Source organism: Bos grunniens, chromosome 1 (genome assembly GCF_055505025.1).
Source record: "Bos grunniens cultivar Pamir isolate PY7600 chromosome 1, Bosgru_T2T1.0, whole genome shotgun sequence".
NCBI lineage: Eukaryota > Metazoa > Chordata > Mammalia > Artiodactyla > Bovidae > Bos > Bos grunniens.
The window spans coordinates 111,995,424-112,011,113 of NC_141165.1; the positions used below are offsets into that span (position 1 = coordinate 111,995,424).

A 15,690-nucleotide genomic window follows, 5' to 3' on the forward strand; every position below is an offset into this window, starting at 1 on the left:
ATAATGCCTAATAAAAAGTTAACTAGCTTACACCTGGGGAGAGTTAGCTGTCTGGGAATCCTTTGAGAATGGCTTATCAAGGGAGCTTTCCAGGTGCGCTGGACTTTTTATTGCCTGAACTCTGAGGGCACCTGTTGCCTGTGGGCACATGTCCTCCAGCCAGCAGCCTCACCTCAACACATAGGAGTGAACAGGCTGCTCTGCTAGAGCTGGAGCAGAGATCACGGGATGCTCTGCTGCAAGTTTCTTGCTAACATTGATCCTGTACGTGTAAAGTCAAATCATAAGTTTATCTAAAGCCCCTAAGTCCCTGGTTTTGACAGCTGTCCATGTGGCTTATGGGACTTTAATTACAATTTTTTTCTTGCACTTTTTAAAAAATGCCATTTTCCCTTAGATTTATAAAAATCTTGCTTTATATATACATATAAACCAGGATTTTTTCAGACGTTTTCTTATATATTCTTATATTTTTATATATTTTATTGAAATACAGCTGATGCATAACATTATATAAGTTACAGGTGTACAATATAGTGATTCACAGCTTTCAAAGGTTATACTGCATTTATAGCTATTATACACTACTTGCTATATTCCCTGTGTTATACAATATGTCCTTGTGGCTTATTTTATATCGAATGGTTTGTACCTCTCAATTCCCTACCCATCTATTGCCCCTCCCTGCTTTCCTCCCCTTACTCGTAACCACTAATTTGTTCCCTGTATCTGTGAGTCTACTGTTCTTTTGTTATATTTACTAGTTTGTTGTACTTTTAAGATTTCACATATAAGTGATATCATCTAGTATTTGTCTTTCTGACTTATTTAACTTAGCATAATGCACTCCAACTCTGTGTTTCTGCAAATAGCATTATTTTGTTCTTTTTTATGTCTGAGTAATATTCCAATGTATATGTGTGCTACATCTTTAACCATCCATCTGTTGATGGACACAGGGTGCTTTCATATGTATTTTTTCTTATATTGTAAAAAACACAAGAAGGAATGCCTTCTGTTCATCTCTAAAGCTGTGTGCTATTAATTTATTGTGCTTCCCTGGTGGTTCAGAAGTAAAGAATCCACTTGTCAATGCAGGAGACACGGGTTTGATCCCTTGGTCGGGAAGATCTGCTGGAGAAGAAAATGGTGACCTAGTCCGGTATCCTTGCCTGAGAAATCTCAGGGATAGAGGTGCCTGGTGGGCTACAGTCCACGGGGCCACAAAAAGTTAGACACAACTGAGAGACTTTCAACTTAGAGACTAAACAACGTTAGTTCATCATTTCCTAAATGCCCAGAATCTCTTTTCCTCTCGTGTTCTCATTTAGATCCCTGAGGCATCATCTGAATTGTACATATTTGGTGAACTAATTTCATTTGTAAATTAGGGTACACAACGTTCAAAGTGTTTGTAGCTGAGTCCCTGTCCTCCTTACAGGTAACCCACTACTCAAAGCCCTTCAGAAGGCAGGGAAGATAAAAACCGAAGGCATGAAGTAAGAAGACTGAGGTGGGTGAGAGCAGCTTGATGCAAATGGGAAGAGATTAGGGAATTTCAACCTGTTATCCTTATCAAATTGCCCATTTTTGTAAATCACAGTTATTTTTGCATGACCTTTGTGAATGTGGCTGCTATGAAAGGGAAAGTGTTAGTCGCTCAGTCATGTCCAACTCTTTGTGACCCCGTGGACTGTAGCCTGCCAGGCTCCTCTGTCTATGGAATTCTCCAGTGAGAATACTGGAGTGGGGAGCCATTTCCTTCTCCAGGGGATCTTCCAGACCCAGGGACTGATAGAGGGCCATAAATGACGATAGTTCGAATGGTACCATTTAGACTTTCACAAAGCACGACTTAGACAACTGTCAGTGGCATCCCTGTTTCTGGAGAACGTGCTGTAGAGCTCCTCTGTGTTTACTGCACACTCGCCGTTTGCAACTTCTCAAAAAGCCTTTATTGGGCCTTGCTAAAAAGTTGGGACAGGAGTAATAGAAAATCTGTGGGATTTTGAGGAAGAATTCCAATCTGGAGATCCAGAGAGCCGGGATACCATGAGATATACAGGGTTAATAGTAGAAAGATAAGAATATGAAAATTTCAAAGGATTTGTCTAGTATTATTCTGAGTGCTTTTAATTATAATTCTGTATACACCCACCACTACCACCACCATCACCACCAAAGCAATTTAATTCCTTCTACCTATCTTGCCTGGCATGTCATCATGCACTGCAGAATAGGCCTGGGTTTTCCTGATCTCCATTGCCACCTTGCACAGACTTTTTTTTTTTTTCTGATGGGAGGTTTTTCAAGTGTCTTGCTATTACAGTACTTGTAGAAGTAGTTTTTAAAGCACCCAATATTATTTGAATAACGAATGTGTGTTCAGTCCCGTCTGACTCTGCAACCCCATGGACTGTAGCCCACCAGGCTCCTCTGTGCATGGAATTTTCCAGGCAAGAATTTTGGAGTGGAGTGCCATTTCCTACTCAAGGGGATCTTCCTGACCCAGGGATCGAACCCAGGTCTCCTGCATTGCCGTCAGATTCTTTACCACTGCACCACCTGGGAAGTTCATTTGATTTATAGCAACTTTAATCTTCATTACAGAGAAGGCAATGGCACCCCACTCCAGTACTCTTGCCTGGAAAATCCCATGGACAGAGGAGCCTGGTAGGCTGCAGTCCATGGGGTCGATAAGAGTCGGACATGACTGAGCGACTTCAATTTCACTTTTCACTTTCATGCATTGGAGAAGGCAATGGCAACCCACTCCAGTGTTCTTGCCTGGAGAATCCCAGGGATGGGGGAGCCTGGTGGGCTGCCGTCTATAGGGTCGCACAGAGTCGGACACGACTGAAGTGACTTAGCAGCAGCAGCAGCAATCTTCATTATCCTTAAAACATTTAACTGAAGTTGCCATGCTTTTTTTGCCAACATTTCTAGTCAGATCACTGGCTTTCAGATGGTTGTAGACTGAACCATCTGAAGGTTATAGACTACAGACTACTTATTTCTATGGAAGATCAGAAACAACTGAAGACAACTAATTGCCTTGGCTACTCCTTTAACCTTGTGGCTATCACAGGAAAATTAATGTAATTCCATATGGTTTTCTTTCTTCTTCTAATATCTTTCCTTGGATCATGGTACCAAGATAGATAAGAGTCATTTGAGCACCATTGTTATGTGATACCTTTTTCACTGCCTAAGAATTAAAGTAAATATTCAATTATTGGGCTTCCCTGGTGACTCAGACAGTAAAAAGTCTACTGCAATGCAGGAGACCTGGGTTTGATCTGTGGGGCAGGAATATCCCCTGGAGAAAAGAATGGCTACCCACTTCAGTATTCTTGCTTGGAGAATTCCATGGACAGAGGAGCCTGGTGGGCCATAGTCCATGGGGTCACAAAGAGTTATGACACCAAGTCCCATGTTAAAATTATGGTTAGTATAAGTTAGCATTGTAGTTCAATTAAACACAAATTATGCCATCAGCTATGACTTGGGGGGAATCTTTTGAATATGTTTTCAGATAGTAACTTGCCCTGTTTAATACATAAACTTGAGATGTGACATCTTGATAGCTCCTTAATTAGCTTCTCTGACCATAAAGACATTGGAATGTTTCACTTGCAAGCTAACTAAGAAGAACATCGAATACATTTGAAACTTATAATTTTCAGTTCTTGGAACATAGTAATGCCTGAAAAGGACTTGCTGATTTTATATATGTACCATTTGTTGAATGCTGAATAATTATATTAAGCATCATTAAAAGTACTTTCATCAGTGCTGTAAATGGCAAGATGCTTGAAGGACCTCCTGTCAGGAGAGTCTGTATAAGGTGGTTACAAAGATGAGGAAGATTTGGCTCACTCTACAGTGACATAATGGTAGGCCAGAGAGATTCAACCATCTTGAAATGCTGTTCTATTGCTCAGTCATATCCTATTGTATGGATAAGCTATAACTTGTTTAGCTTATCCATACAACTTATCCAACTTGTTTAGCTTGTCAAAATGTGATGGACATTTGGGTTGTTTCCATTTTGGTGTTGCTTTGAATATCTGCACACAAGTCTTTGCATAAACTTATATTTTCATTCCTCCTGGTAAATACCTAGGAATGAAATTGATGGGTTATTTGGTAACCAACCAAGAGCTTTCACAAGCAGTGAAACTTTATGAAATATTTGATGTTCACACTCAGAATGTTGCTCAGACAGTTCCAGTTGCTCCACACTCTGCATAACACTTGTTACGTGCAGTCTTCATGTTTGCCACTTTTACGTATATGGTGTCTCATGGTGGTTTGAACTTGCATTTTCCTGAAGATTAAGGGTGTTGACCAGGAGTTGGTAAACTATGACCAAGGGGTCAAATCCAGCCAACTGCCTATTTTTTTACAAATACAATTTAATGGGAACACAAGTATGTCTATTTGTTTCCATAACATCTATAGGTGCTCTAGTAGTACAACGATAGAGTTGAATAGCTGCAGTAGAGAATATCTAGCCTGCAAAGCCTCAAATGTTTACTATTTGACCCCTTTCTGGAAACATCAGACAACCCTGATGTTGTTACCTTTTCATGTGCTTGTCGTTTATCATATATCTCCTTTAGTGAGGAATGTATTCAAACCTTCTGCCATTTATTCTTAAACACTCTGTTTTCTTATTGAGTAGAAAGAATTCTTCTAAATATTCTGGATACAAGTCCTTTATTAGGTAAATGTATTGCAAATATTTTCTGCCAATCTGCAATTAGCTTTTTCTTTTTCTTGTTAGTCCTTTTAAAGTTCAAAACTAAAATTTGGCCAAGTCCATTTTATCAGTTTTTTAATCTATATGTCATATCTGAACCGATGAGAATTGACTTAATGATTTTGATGTCTTAGAAAATTTGACTTTGTACAACAAAGTAAGTGACTGAGAAAGTATACGGGTTGGCAGTGTCAATAGAATGCGTGCAAAGAAAGAACATGCTGTAAGAAATATGGTTTATTATTTTAATCCTGAAACAACTTAGTCATTATTTTACTAACATCATTACTATAGCTATTCTTTTACTTAATATCTTGTGGAAATAAATTCTAATCTGATTATTCCCAAACTTGTTATTTAGTACTTTACAACATCGAGAGCTGGTGGCTGTGGCATTTATTGCTGCTACACTAATAGAAACTTCTTAGATGAGAAGATAACTTTTGTATTTCGAAGTTTTTCTCTTGAAATGATTTTATCAACTTGACCAACTTCATATAAACAATATATACCACATTCTAAAATTTTTTTGAAAGTGTTAAGATAATGTGAAGAGAGAGTAGACATGAAAGAATTCCTCCTACTGAATAGGTTGTGATGGTAACTCCTTTCTCACAGATCAGTGACTAGTTGTCCATGGCACTTTAGCTGGCTTACCTAAGCATGTTATGTTTGGGCTATGTTTCTTTACAGAGTTTTATTGAAACTGGCCACAGTTTAGTTCAGTCGGTCAGTCGTATCCGACTCTTTGAAACCTCTTTGAAGGAGGTTTGTACAGCAGCATGCCAGATTTCCCTGTCCATCACCAACTCCTGGAACCTACTCAAACTCATGTCCATAACATCAGTGATGCCATCCAACCATCTCATCCTCAGTCATCCCCTTCTCCTCCCGCCATCAATCTTTCCCAGCATCAGGGTCTTTTCCAGTGAGTTGGTTCTTCACATCAGGTGGCCAAAGTATTAGAGTTTCAGCTTCAGCATCAGTCCTTCCAATGAGTATTCAGGACTGATTTCCTTCAGGATTGACTTGTTGGATCTCCTTGGAGCTTCTTTCCTGTGCTCCTTATTGTCTGTGTATCCACCACAGTTCAAAAGCATCAGTGCTTCAGTGCTCAGCTTTCTTTCTTTATAGTCCAATTCTCACATCTGTACATGACTACTGAAAAAACCATAGCTTTGACTATATGGACCTTTGCTGGTAAAGTAATGACTCTGCTTTTTAATATGCTGTCTAGTTTGGTCATAGCTTTTCTTCCAAAGAGCAAGCATCTTTTAATTTCATTGCTGCAGTCACCATCTGCAGTGATTTTGGAGCCCAAGAAAATAAAGTCGGGCTATTTCTATTGTTTCCCCATCTTCTTGCCATGAAGTGATGGGACCAGATCCCATGATCTTAGTTTTCTGAATGTTGAGTTTTAAGCCAACTTTTCACTCTCCTCTTTCACTTTCATCAAGAGGCTCTTTAGTTCTTCGCTTTCTCTCATAAGGGTGGTGTTATCTGCATATCTGAGGTTATTGATATTTCTCCCAGCAATCTTGATTTCAGCTTGTGCTTCATCCAGCCTGGCATTTTGCATGATGTACTCTGCATATAAGTTAAATAAACAGGGTGACTATATACAGCCTTGATCTACTTCTTGCCCAATTAGGAACCAGTCTATTGTTCCATGTCCAGTTCTAACTGTTGCTTCTTGACCAGCATACACATTTCTCAGGAGGCAGGTCAGGTGGTCTGGTATTCTCATCTCTTTCAGAATTTTCCACAGTTTGTTGTGATCCACAGTCAAGGCTTTGGCATAGTCAATAAAGCAAAATAGATGTTTTTCTGAAACTCTCTTGCTTTTTCAATGATCCAACAAATGTTAGCGATTTAATCTCTGGTTCCTCTGCCTTTTCTAAATCCAGCCTTGAACATCTGGAAGTTCACAGTTCACATACTGTTGAAGCCTGGCTTGGAGAATTTTGAGCATTATTTTGCTAGTGTGTGAGATGAGTGCAACTGTGTGATAGTTTGAATATTCTTTGGCATTGCCTTTCTTTGGGATTGGAATGAAAACTGATCTTTTCCAGTCCTGTGGCCACTGCTGAGTTTTCCAGATTTGCTGGTACACTGAGTGCAGCACTTTCATAACATCGTCTTTTAGGATTTAAAATAGCTCAACTGAAATCCCATCACATCCCGTAGCTTTGTTCGTAGTGATGCTTCCTAAGGCCCACTTGTCTTTGCATTCCAGGATGTCTGGCTCTAGGTGAGTAGTCACACCATCATGGTTATCTGGGTCATAAAGGTCTTTTTTGAATAGTTCTTCTGTGTATTCTTGCCACCTCTTCTTACTATCTGCTTCTGTTAGGTCCATACCATTTCTGTCCTTTATTGTGCCCATCTTTGCATGAAATCTTCCCTTCGTATCTCTAATTTTCTTAAAGAAATCTCTAGTCTTTCCCATTCTACTGTTTTCCTCTATTTCTTTGCATTGATCACTGAGGAAGGCTTTCTTATCTCTCCTTGCCAATCTTTGGAACTCTGCATTCAAATGGATATATTTTTATTTTTCTCCTTTGCCTTTAGCTTCTCTTCTTTTCTCAGCTATTTATTAGGTCTCCTCAGACAACCATTTTGCCTTTTTGCATTTCTTTTTATTGGGGATGGTCTTGATCACTGCCATAGGTACAATGTCAGGAACCTTAGTCCATAGTTCTTCAGGCACTCTGTCCATCAGATCTCATCCTTTGAATCTATTTCTCACTTCCACTGTATGATTATAAGGTATTTGATTTAGGTCATACCTGAATGGTCTAGCAGTTTTCCCTACTTTGTTTAATTTAAGTCTGAATTTTGCAATAAGGAGTTCATGATCCTCAGATCATGATTTTTCATGGTCAGCTCCTGGTCTTTCTTTTGCTGACTGTACAGAGCTTCTCCATCTTTGGCTACAAAGAACATAATCAATCTGGTTTTGGTATTGACCATCTGATGCTGTCCATGTGCATAAACTGGCCACAGCCACTCAGAATTCTGGGGTCAACATTAAATGCTTGCTTAGCACTTGTGCTTACGGCAAGAGCAGCCTGTCTCCTCTGGTTGATCCAGAGGGTTCTATGAACTTGTAGCGCTCTATCTTTTGTCTGATTTTCTCATTTCTACTACCTTCCTTCCTGTTTTTAATGCCACAGGGCATGTATATCTTTTAAAAACTAAAAGAGGATTAATTCTGTTTTGAAAGGCATTCTTTTTCTTTTAGAATTTCACAACCCCATTTGGAATACATAGAGATACCCTAGGGTGTTGTGGAGGATTAGAAACAGCTGTCATAGATCCAAAGTTCTACTTTGCCAACATGCAATCTTTTTCTCTTCCAGCCATTCTAGTATTGCTTTCCTGAAACGCTCACATTCTTCATTTTATCTCACTCTTAATTAGTATATGTTTTGTTTCTCATTTAAGATGCAATAAAATGTTCTTACAGTACTCATTTCTCTGTATTCCTGGGCAATATATATGCCATTTATGAATGCGAAGAGTTGATTCATTGGAAAAGACTCTGATGCTGGGAGGGATTGGGGGCAGGAGGAGAAGGGGATGACAGAGGATGAGATGGCTGGATGGCATCACTGACTCGATGGACGTGAGTCTGGGTGAACTCTGGGGGTTGGTGATGGACAGGGAGGCCTGGCGTGCTGCGATTCATGGGGTTGCAAAGAGTCGGACACGACTGAGCGACTGAACTGAACTGAACTGAACTATGACTGTTTTCTTAGTTGAGCTTGTATCATGTTGTACTTTTTATTATTATTATCTCTATTTATATCATTCACCTGAGCTCTTCATGCTAACTTTTGAAAGATAAAAGTTATTACATGACTAGTGTTCCAGAGCTTTAAGCCAGAGTTATGCAGAGTGAAGATAAATTTATCAAAGGTTAAAAATTATTATAGGATGCACTGAGAATTACCTAAAATACCAGGGAAATTTTTTAAGCATGTAAACTCAAATATTAGTCCAAACATTCATTTGAAGGGACACTTGAGAAAATTATTCAGATGAAAAGGACAAAATATTGCTTAACCATTTTGTTGAGCTCTGAAAGGGTCAATGGGGTCATAACTGAGTGAGAAAATGGGGTGTTTGGAGAATCCATGCTGGGTGACAATGTGAGCATAGCTGTAGGGCCAAGGTCTTGTATGCATTGAAGAATATGAGAAGATTTATACTAGGCAAAGACAAATAGGAGATTTTGAGAAGGAACAGATACTAATGACCTACTCAATTCTACTCAATACACTATCATGACCTATATGGAAAAAAGAATCTAAAAAGAGTGTACATATCTCTATGTATAACTGATTCATTTTGCTGTATACTTGAAACTAACACAACATTGTAAATCAACTATACTTCAATAAAAAAAATTTTTAAAGACTGTATTCATATATAGCAAGATAATGAAGGAATTTGAGTTCCTAGTTCCCATAAAGAACTGGGAAGAGAGTCTCAAAATATGAAGTTTGTGGTGCTGTTTTCAGAATAGATTTGTTTGTGTGCTTTTTTCTTTCTCAGGAGCTTTAAAAGTTTAGCTCTAGAGTGTAGTATGAGTTGGAATTTTGGAGAAAGTAAGTTAGATAAATGCCAATTAACTGTAAAAGTTACATGGTGTTGATGTATTTATTGACATGAATTATTAGCAAAAGGGAGAAAGACTGGAGTTATGAAAATGCTGGGCAGAGGAAGCAATAACATTTCCACTTTTGTTAGTAATTCTGTTTACAGCCTTCCTTTTTTCTCATTTGGGGCAGCCATCCTTCCCACTTCCCAAGGGGAGGAATAACATGGTACATCTGTGAGCAAAGGTCTAATGTGATGATGTTGTGACTCTTGGCTCTTAGCCTAACAAGAGTGCAGCCAAAGTACATAAAGATTCCTAATCTCTTCTTCCCAACAAGGTGTTGGAAACAGGCCAGCTGGTTTTTTGATTTATCATGAGACATGATAACCTTACAAGGTAGCAGAGTATGTGCTTGATTTAGATTTGTTCCATTCCACTGAGCAAGATGGACAACTGTAGAGTTCATCTACGCATATAACTAAGATGGGGAAAATTGGCTTGGCCAAAATCTGTGTTATACATGTGAGATTATCTATCTATCTATATCAACTTGTCAAAATCTTGTGAAGTTAGGAGAAAACATTAGCAGTTAGCATCAATTTGAACATTACAGTGTGGGGATTAGCTACTTTGTACGCAACTGAGTCATGATAAAATTCTTAGCAAAAATGAGAGCATGGAAGCATACATTATTATATTGGGAATATATAATATTCCATTGGGAATTTGCTGTATGACTCAGGGAACTCAAATTGGGGCTCTGTAACAACCTAGAGGGGTGGGATGGGGAGGGAGGTGGGAGGGAGGTTCAAGAGGGAGGGGACATAGATATACCTGTGGTTGATTCATGTTGATATTTGGCAGAAACCAACACAATACTGTAAAGCAGTTTTCCTTCAATTAAAAATAAATTAAAAAAAAAAAAAAACCACACAACTGAGAGCAGAAAATCCAGCCTAGTGAGAACCTAAGATGTGGTTTTGACCCTGCACTTAACCAGCTGAGTGACGGAGGTGTGGCCACCCTGTCACTTGTGTGGTAAGAGAACTGGATGAGGTGAGCTGGGGATGGTCTTCCTCAGACTTTTGGATAAACCACTCAGTATCTCTGGGTTTCAATTTTGCTGCAAATGTAGGAATAGCAATCAGAGAACCAAGAAACTGTAGAAATTTCATCAAATTTTGGTGAAGTACAAAGTACTAGACACATGCCTGGATATAGTAGTACCAGCTACTGAAGTAAGAGTGGTTCCCACCGCCTGGTCGGTCTCCAAGAGGGAGCTGTTTTTATTTCTTCAGAGGCCTGAAGGAAGGCTTCTGTGTGGCTATATTGGGGTGGCTCAGGATGATTTTTGAGTGGAGTAATGTAAATTTAGTGTGATAGATTCAGGAAATCCATGGTATTTAGAGTGCTGACTGCTATACATACAAGTCTTTGATTAATGAGAAATGGACTGTGAATTATTAGGTAAGTAAATACAGTCTTCCCAATAGGTAAAGTATTTTAAAAATGTAAAATCCCAGTGAAATAATGAAAGAAAATAATTGAGGTCCACAATCTCTCATCTAAAATTCTCAGTCAGACATACTTTGGAATTCAGAAAAATCTTTGGATTTTGGTATTGTACTAGGATGCCTAGACCATGTATTAAGTAACCTCTTCAGTGGGGTCTTGATCAGCACCCTTTAATTAAGCACATTTAATTATAGGATTAAAATTTCTACAATTAGAACCTAGAAAAATAGTGCAGATGAACTTATTTGCAAAGCAGAAGCAGAGACACCGATGTGGAAAACAAACATATAGTTGCCAAGAGGGAAAGGGAGGGTGGGATGAATTGGGAGACTGGAATTGACCTATACACACTACTATATATAAAATAGATAACTAATGAGAACCTACTGTGTAGCACAAGGAACTCTACTGCATGCTCTGAGGGGACCTAAGTGGGGAGGGAATCTAAAAAGTGTGGGTATGTCTGTGTATAACTGATTCACATTGTGGTACAGCAGAAATTAATGTACAGTTGTAAAACAACAATGTTTGTTTTATATCACACTGACTGTACAGTGAGATTAAAGAAGGACTATGTGGCTTCATAACAGTTCAGGTTGAGTTTTGTTGCCAAATTTATTTGACGTGAACTTAAAAAACCTAACAATGCCTTTCTTAGGATTTCTAAACTGTGACTAAAGGGTTTTGGATGGACCTGATTAAGTAACCAATTATTGACCAATTACTGTGTATCAGCTTTAAGATAGTGCCATTTGCACTAACCTTTGTCAGCAATCTGTCAAAGTAGACATCATTATCCATTATCCATAATTTATAAATCAGGAAACAAGACAAGCACAGGTTAGTGATCAGCCAGAGGCACCATGGACAGTATGTGGCAGAAGTGGTTTGAACCCAGCTTCTTCTGGCCCCAAAGACAAGACACAGTGCTGTTTCCTTACTGTTTGGTCAAGACGTTTGTTTAGTATGACTGTCTGTCCCTGTTGCTTAGTAGTTCAAAAATAATAATATTACTGCCTTGAAAACATGGGATTTCCCTCCTTACTCTGCTGTCTCTCTAGGGAAGTTCATCCAGTGATCATTTATAAACTAATGACACTCAGAAGGATCTGGGCCCGCTTTCTGAGCATCACTTTTAGTCACCTTACTGTTGGACATTTCCATGGAGTTGTCTCACTGACCCAGCAATCTCCAAACAGAACTAATCATCTTTTCTCTCTACCCTGCTCCTTTTAGAAAATCTACTCCACCGTCTCAGTTACTCCTAAACCAAAACTTATGCACCTCCCTCCCTTTCCAACTCTATTAACCTCCCTCCCTTTCCAACTCTATTAATCACTAAGTCCTATGGGGTTACGGCTAGAGACCAGCACTGAGGGGCTGGGGGTTTCAAAGTGTGGTAATTTAATTTACCAGTAAGAAATTTCAGATCCTTTTTACCAGACAGTACTTGGTATTCTGGTGGTGGTGGTTTAGTCAGTCATGTACGACTATTGTGACCCCATGGACTGTTGCCCGCCAGGTTCCTCTGTCCGTAGGATTCTCCAGGCAAGAAAACTGGAGGGGGTTGCCATTTCCTCCTCCAGGGGATCTTCCCAACCCAGGGATCGAACCCTGGTCTCCAGCATTGCAGGCAGATTCTTTACCGACTGAGCCACCAGGGAAGCCCACTTTGTATTCTAGACTGCTTTATATGTTATTGTCTGTTTATTTTGGTCTCAAAATTACCTGTGTTTTAGCTATTTAGGTGGATGTGCTGTTATCCTTAGTCGCTAGATATCATGCTTTCCAGTAACAAGGCCTCTCACCACTAACCTTTGCTCCAAATTTGTCTTGGGATGCTAAAGAGGTAAAGTAACAGCCACCGATATTTTCATTCCCATCTCTAGGTAAAAGGCCAAACCTGAAGGTCCACATCAATACCACAAGTGACTCCATCTTCTTGAAGTTCCTGCGTCCAAGTCCTAATGTAAAACTGGAAGGTTTTCTCCTGGGATATGGCAGTAACTTATCACCAAACCAGTACTTCCCTCTTCCTGCCGAAGGGAAATACACTGAGGCCATAGTCGGTAAGATGTTTGGGTTTCAGGCATAGGAAGAAGAGGTAACAGGTAACGTGTGTTACATGGTACATAAATCCTGAAGCATCATTTTTTTTTTTTCTATATCCTCAGCTGAACCAAATGACATAAATACAAAACATCAAAATTCTTGTAACCCGTAGCACAATTCTTTACATCAAAAAGTATGTAATACTGCAGAAATAATCATTGCCATTATACAATTCCTGACCATATAACTAAGCTTGGATAGGGAAAAAATAGTTAAAATAACTGGGCTTAAATCTCTGTAACATAGCTTGTTTATGTGGATTAATTTTCCTTCCTGCTGTGTCTTTACTTTCTTCTGGTAGAAAATATCAACTTCAGCTTTCTGGGTGTCTCTGCATGACAAACTACCTTTAAAAAGAAAAGACAAAGCATTAATATTACATTAAACTTTAGAGTATTTCAGACAAAAGGTTAAAGCGTATATTTGTGTTTTAAAATTTTAAATCTTTAAAAATATTTTAATCACATTAAATGTAATTTGAGGATGTGAGCATGTCAAGCCTTCTCCAGATTTGCAAATAAAACATTTTAAAGGATAATTAAAAAAAAAAAAAAAGAAATCCTCAGCTTAGAATGCTGTCAAAGTCTTCCTGAACAGACTAAGATTAGGTTTGTATTTTGCTCTACTGCTACAATTATTTCTAAATAGCTTTTCCATAAACTTTGAAGTTTAATCCTGTAACATGAACTACTATATACCAGATCTAATATTTGTGCATATATGCAGCAAAGTTAAAGATGAATCACTTTTGCCCTACAGCTCTTTCTCACAGAGAGGTTCTCATAGATAAGTCTCTCTTGTACTTTAAAATTAGGCAAGAGAGTAACATTATTAGTTATAAATGCCTATGCTAAATTTTACACAAGATGGGCACATTAAAAGCAAACACATCAGTTTGTTACCCCCCAAATTTGAGAATTAGACACTTTGACAAGTGTAAAAACATTAGTCTTGATCATATAAACCATAAGGAATTTAAAAATTTGCAAATATTCCTTCAACATACCCACTCTTTACTATTAATATAAAAAGTGTCTGGGAGCTATACATGTATCCCTACACAAATAGATACACTGTCCTTTATTTATTGAACATTAGAAGTAACATTTTATTTATCGTAATTTTTATCCTTGGTTATATAGATTGAAAATTTTGTTAATAATAAACATCCTTTCCTTATGAGGCAGAAGGCATCCTATCTTAAAGTGACAGAAGTCAGATTGCTAATGAAAAATATATGTAGAAAACTATAAAGAAAATTTCTAGCACAAATATATCAAGCTTTTATTGATTCACTAATGAGGGATGGTCAGGTGGAATAGGTACCCTTTTATTTGTTTCAACTCTTAAAACTTTTTTTTCCTTTTTTTCATTTATTTTATTTTATTTTATTTTTAAACTTTACAATATTGTATTAGTTTTGCCAAAGTTTAAAACTTCTTATTATGAAAAAATTCAAAGATATAAGAAGAAAGAAACCTATAATGACTCTTGTGTATAATGCTGCAACTTGAATATTGTCACTCTTTTGCTCATCATCTCTTTCCATGTAGTCCTCATATTTGCTCATATAGGTATTTTAAACCATAGCTAGATAGTATATTTGTATAGTCTTTAAGCACTTCAGTATGCATCTCTAACAGATAAAAATATTTTTAGTAATGTCTTACTTTTATCGTATTATAACAATAATCCCATTATATTGTTTTATGCCTAATCCATATTTAAATTTCTCTGGTCATCTTTAAAAATGCCCTCTTTGAGCTGTTTCTTTTTTTAATCAGGATCCTACATGGTTTACATGTTAGGGTTGACTGTTACCATATCATAAGTCAGTCCTCTCTCCCTTCTCTCTTTAAATGTCATTGATTTGCTGGAGAAATCTGATTATATATTCTGGTCCACATTCTGTATTTACCTGGCTGCTTCCATGTATTTTTGAACTGGTTCCTCTATCCTGGTATTTCCTGTGAAAGTTATTTTGATTTGGAGGCTGTATTAGATTTGGGTTAAGCATTTTCAGGAAAGAATACTTTATAGGTGGTATTATTTCCTAACAACTCACAAAAGAGGTATATAATGGCTGGTGTCATACTTAGTAATGTTAATACTGTTTGTTATGTTTAGGTGACCTCAGCCTGACCCTGCCGTTATAAAATTCATCAAATTTTCACTTAATGGTTTTAACATCTATTGATGGTCATGGCCCAGATCCATTATTTTATACAGAGGTTGTAAAATGGCAATTTGTACATTTTAGAAAGAATCTAATTCTATCATTCTTTTGCATTTTTTAACTGAAATTCTATATTAAAGAAGAATTTTCTTTTATTTACTTTTTCACTTTCCATATACAGTGTTTAGGAAATACAAGATACATTCTCATTGTAATATATTGATGCTTGGAAATCTGCAGTATTGACCAATTATACTGTTGTTTATTTTATTATCAGTAAGAATGCATTAGTTATTTTTATTGATTTTCAAGATATTTGATAATGATATTGTACAGGAGACAGGGATCAATACCATCCCAAGAAAAAGAAAGGCAAAAAGGAAAAATGGCTGTCTGAGGAGGCCTTACGAATAGCTGTGAAAAGAAGAGAAGTGAAAAGCAAAGGAGAAAAGTAAAGATATAAACATCTAAATGCAGACTTCCAAAGAATAGCAAGGAGAGTTAAGAAAGCCTTCC

General features: G+C 37.7%; 1 protein-coding gene across 50 annotated transcripts in view; it reads left to right on the forward strand.

The window, feature by feature from the left end:
* Positions 1-15,690, forward strand: part of ABI3BP (ABI family member 3 binding protein) — a 300,988-nt gene that overhangs the window by 67,781 nt on the left and 217,517 nt on the right. For all 50 annotated transcript variants that reach the window (XM_086409787.1, XM_086409340.1, XM_086409524.1 and 47 more), the window contains exon 2: positions 12,776-12,955. In XM_086409787.1, the coding sequence (XP_086265913.1) occupies positions 12,776-12,955 (180 nt within the window). The remainder of the gene's footprint in view (positions 1-12,775; positions 12,956-15,690) is intronic.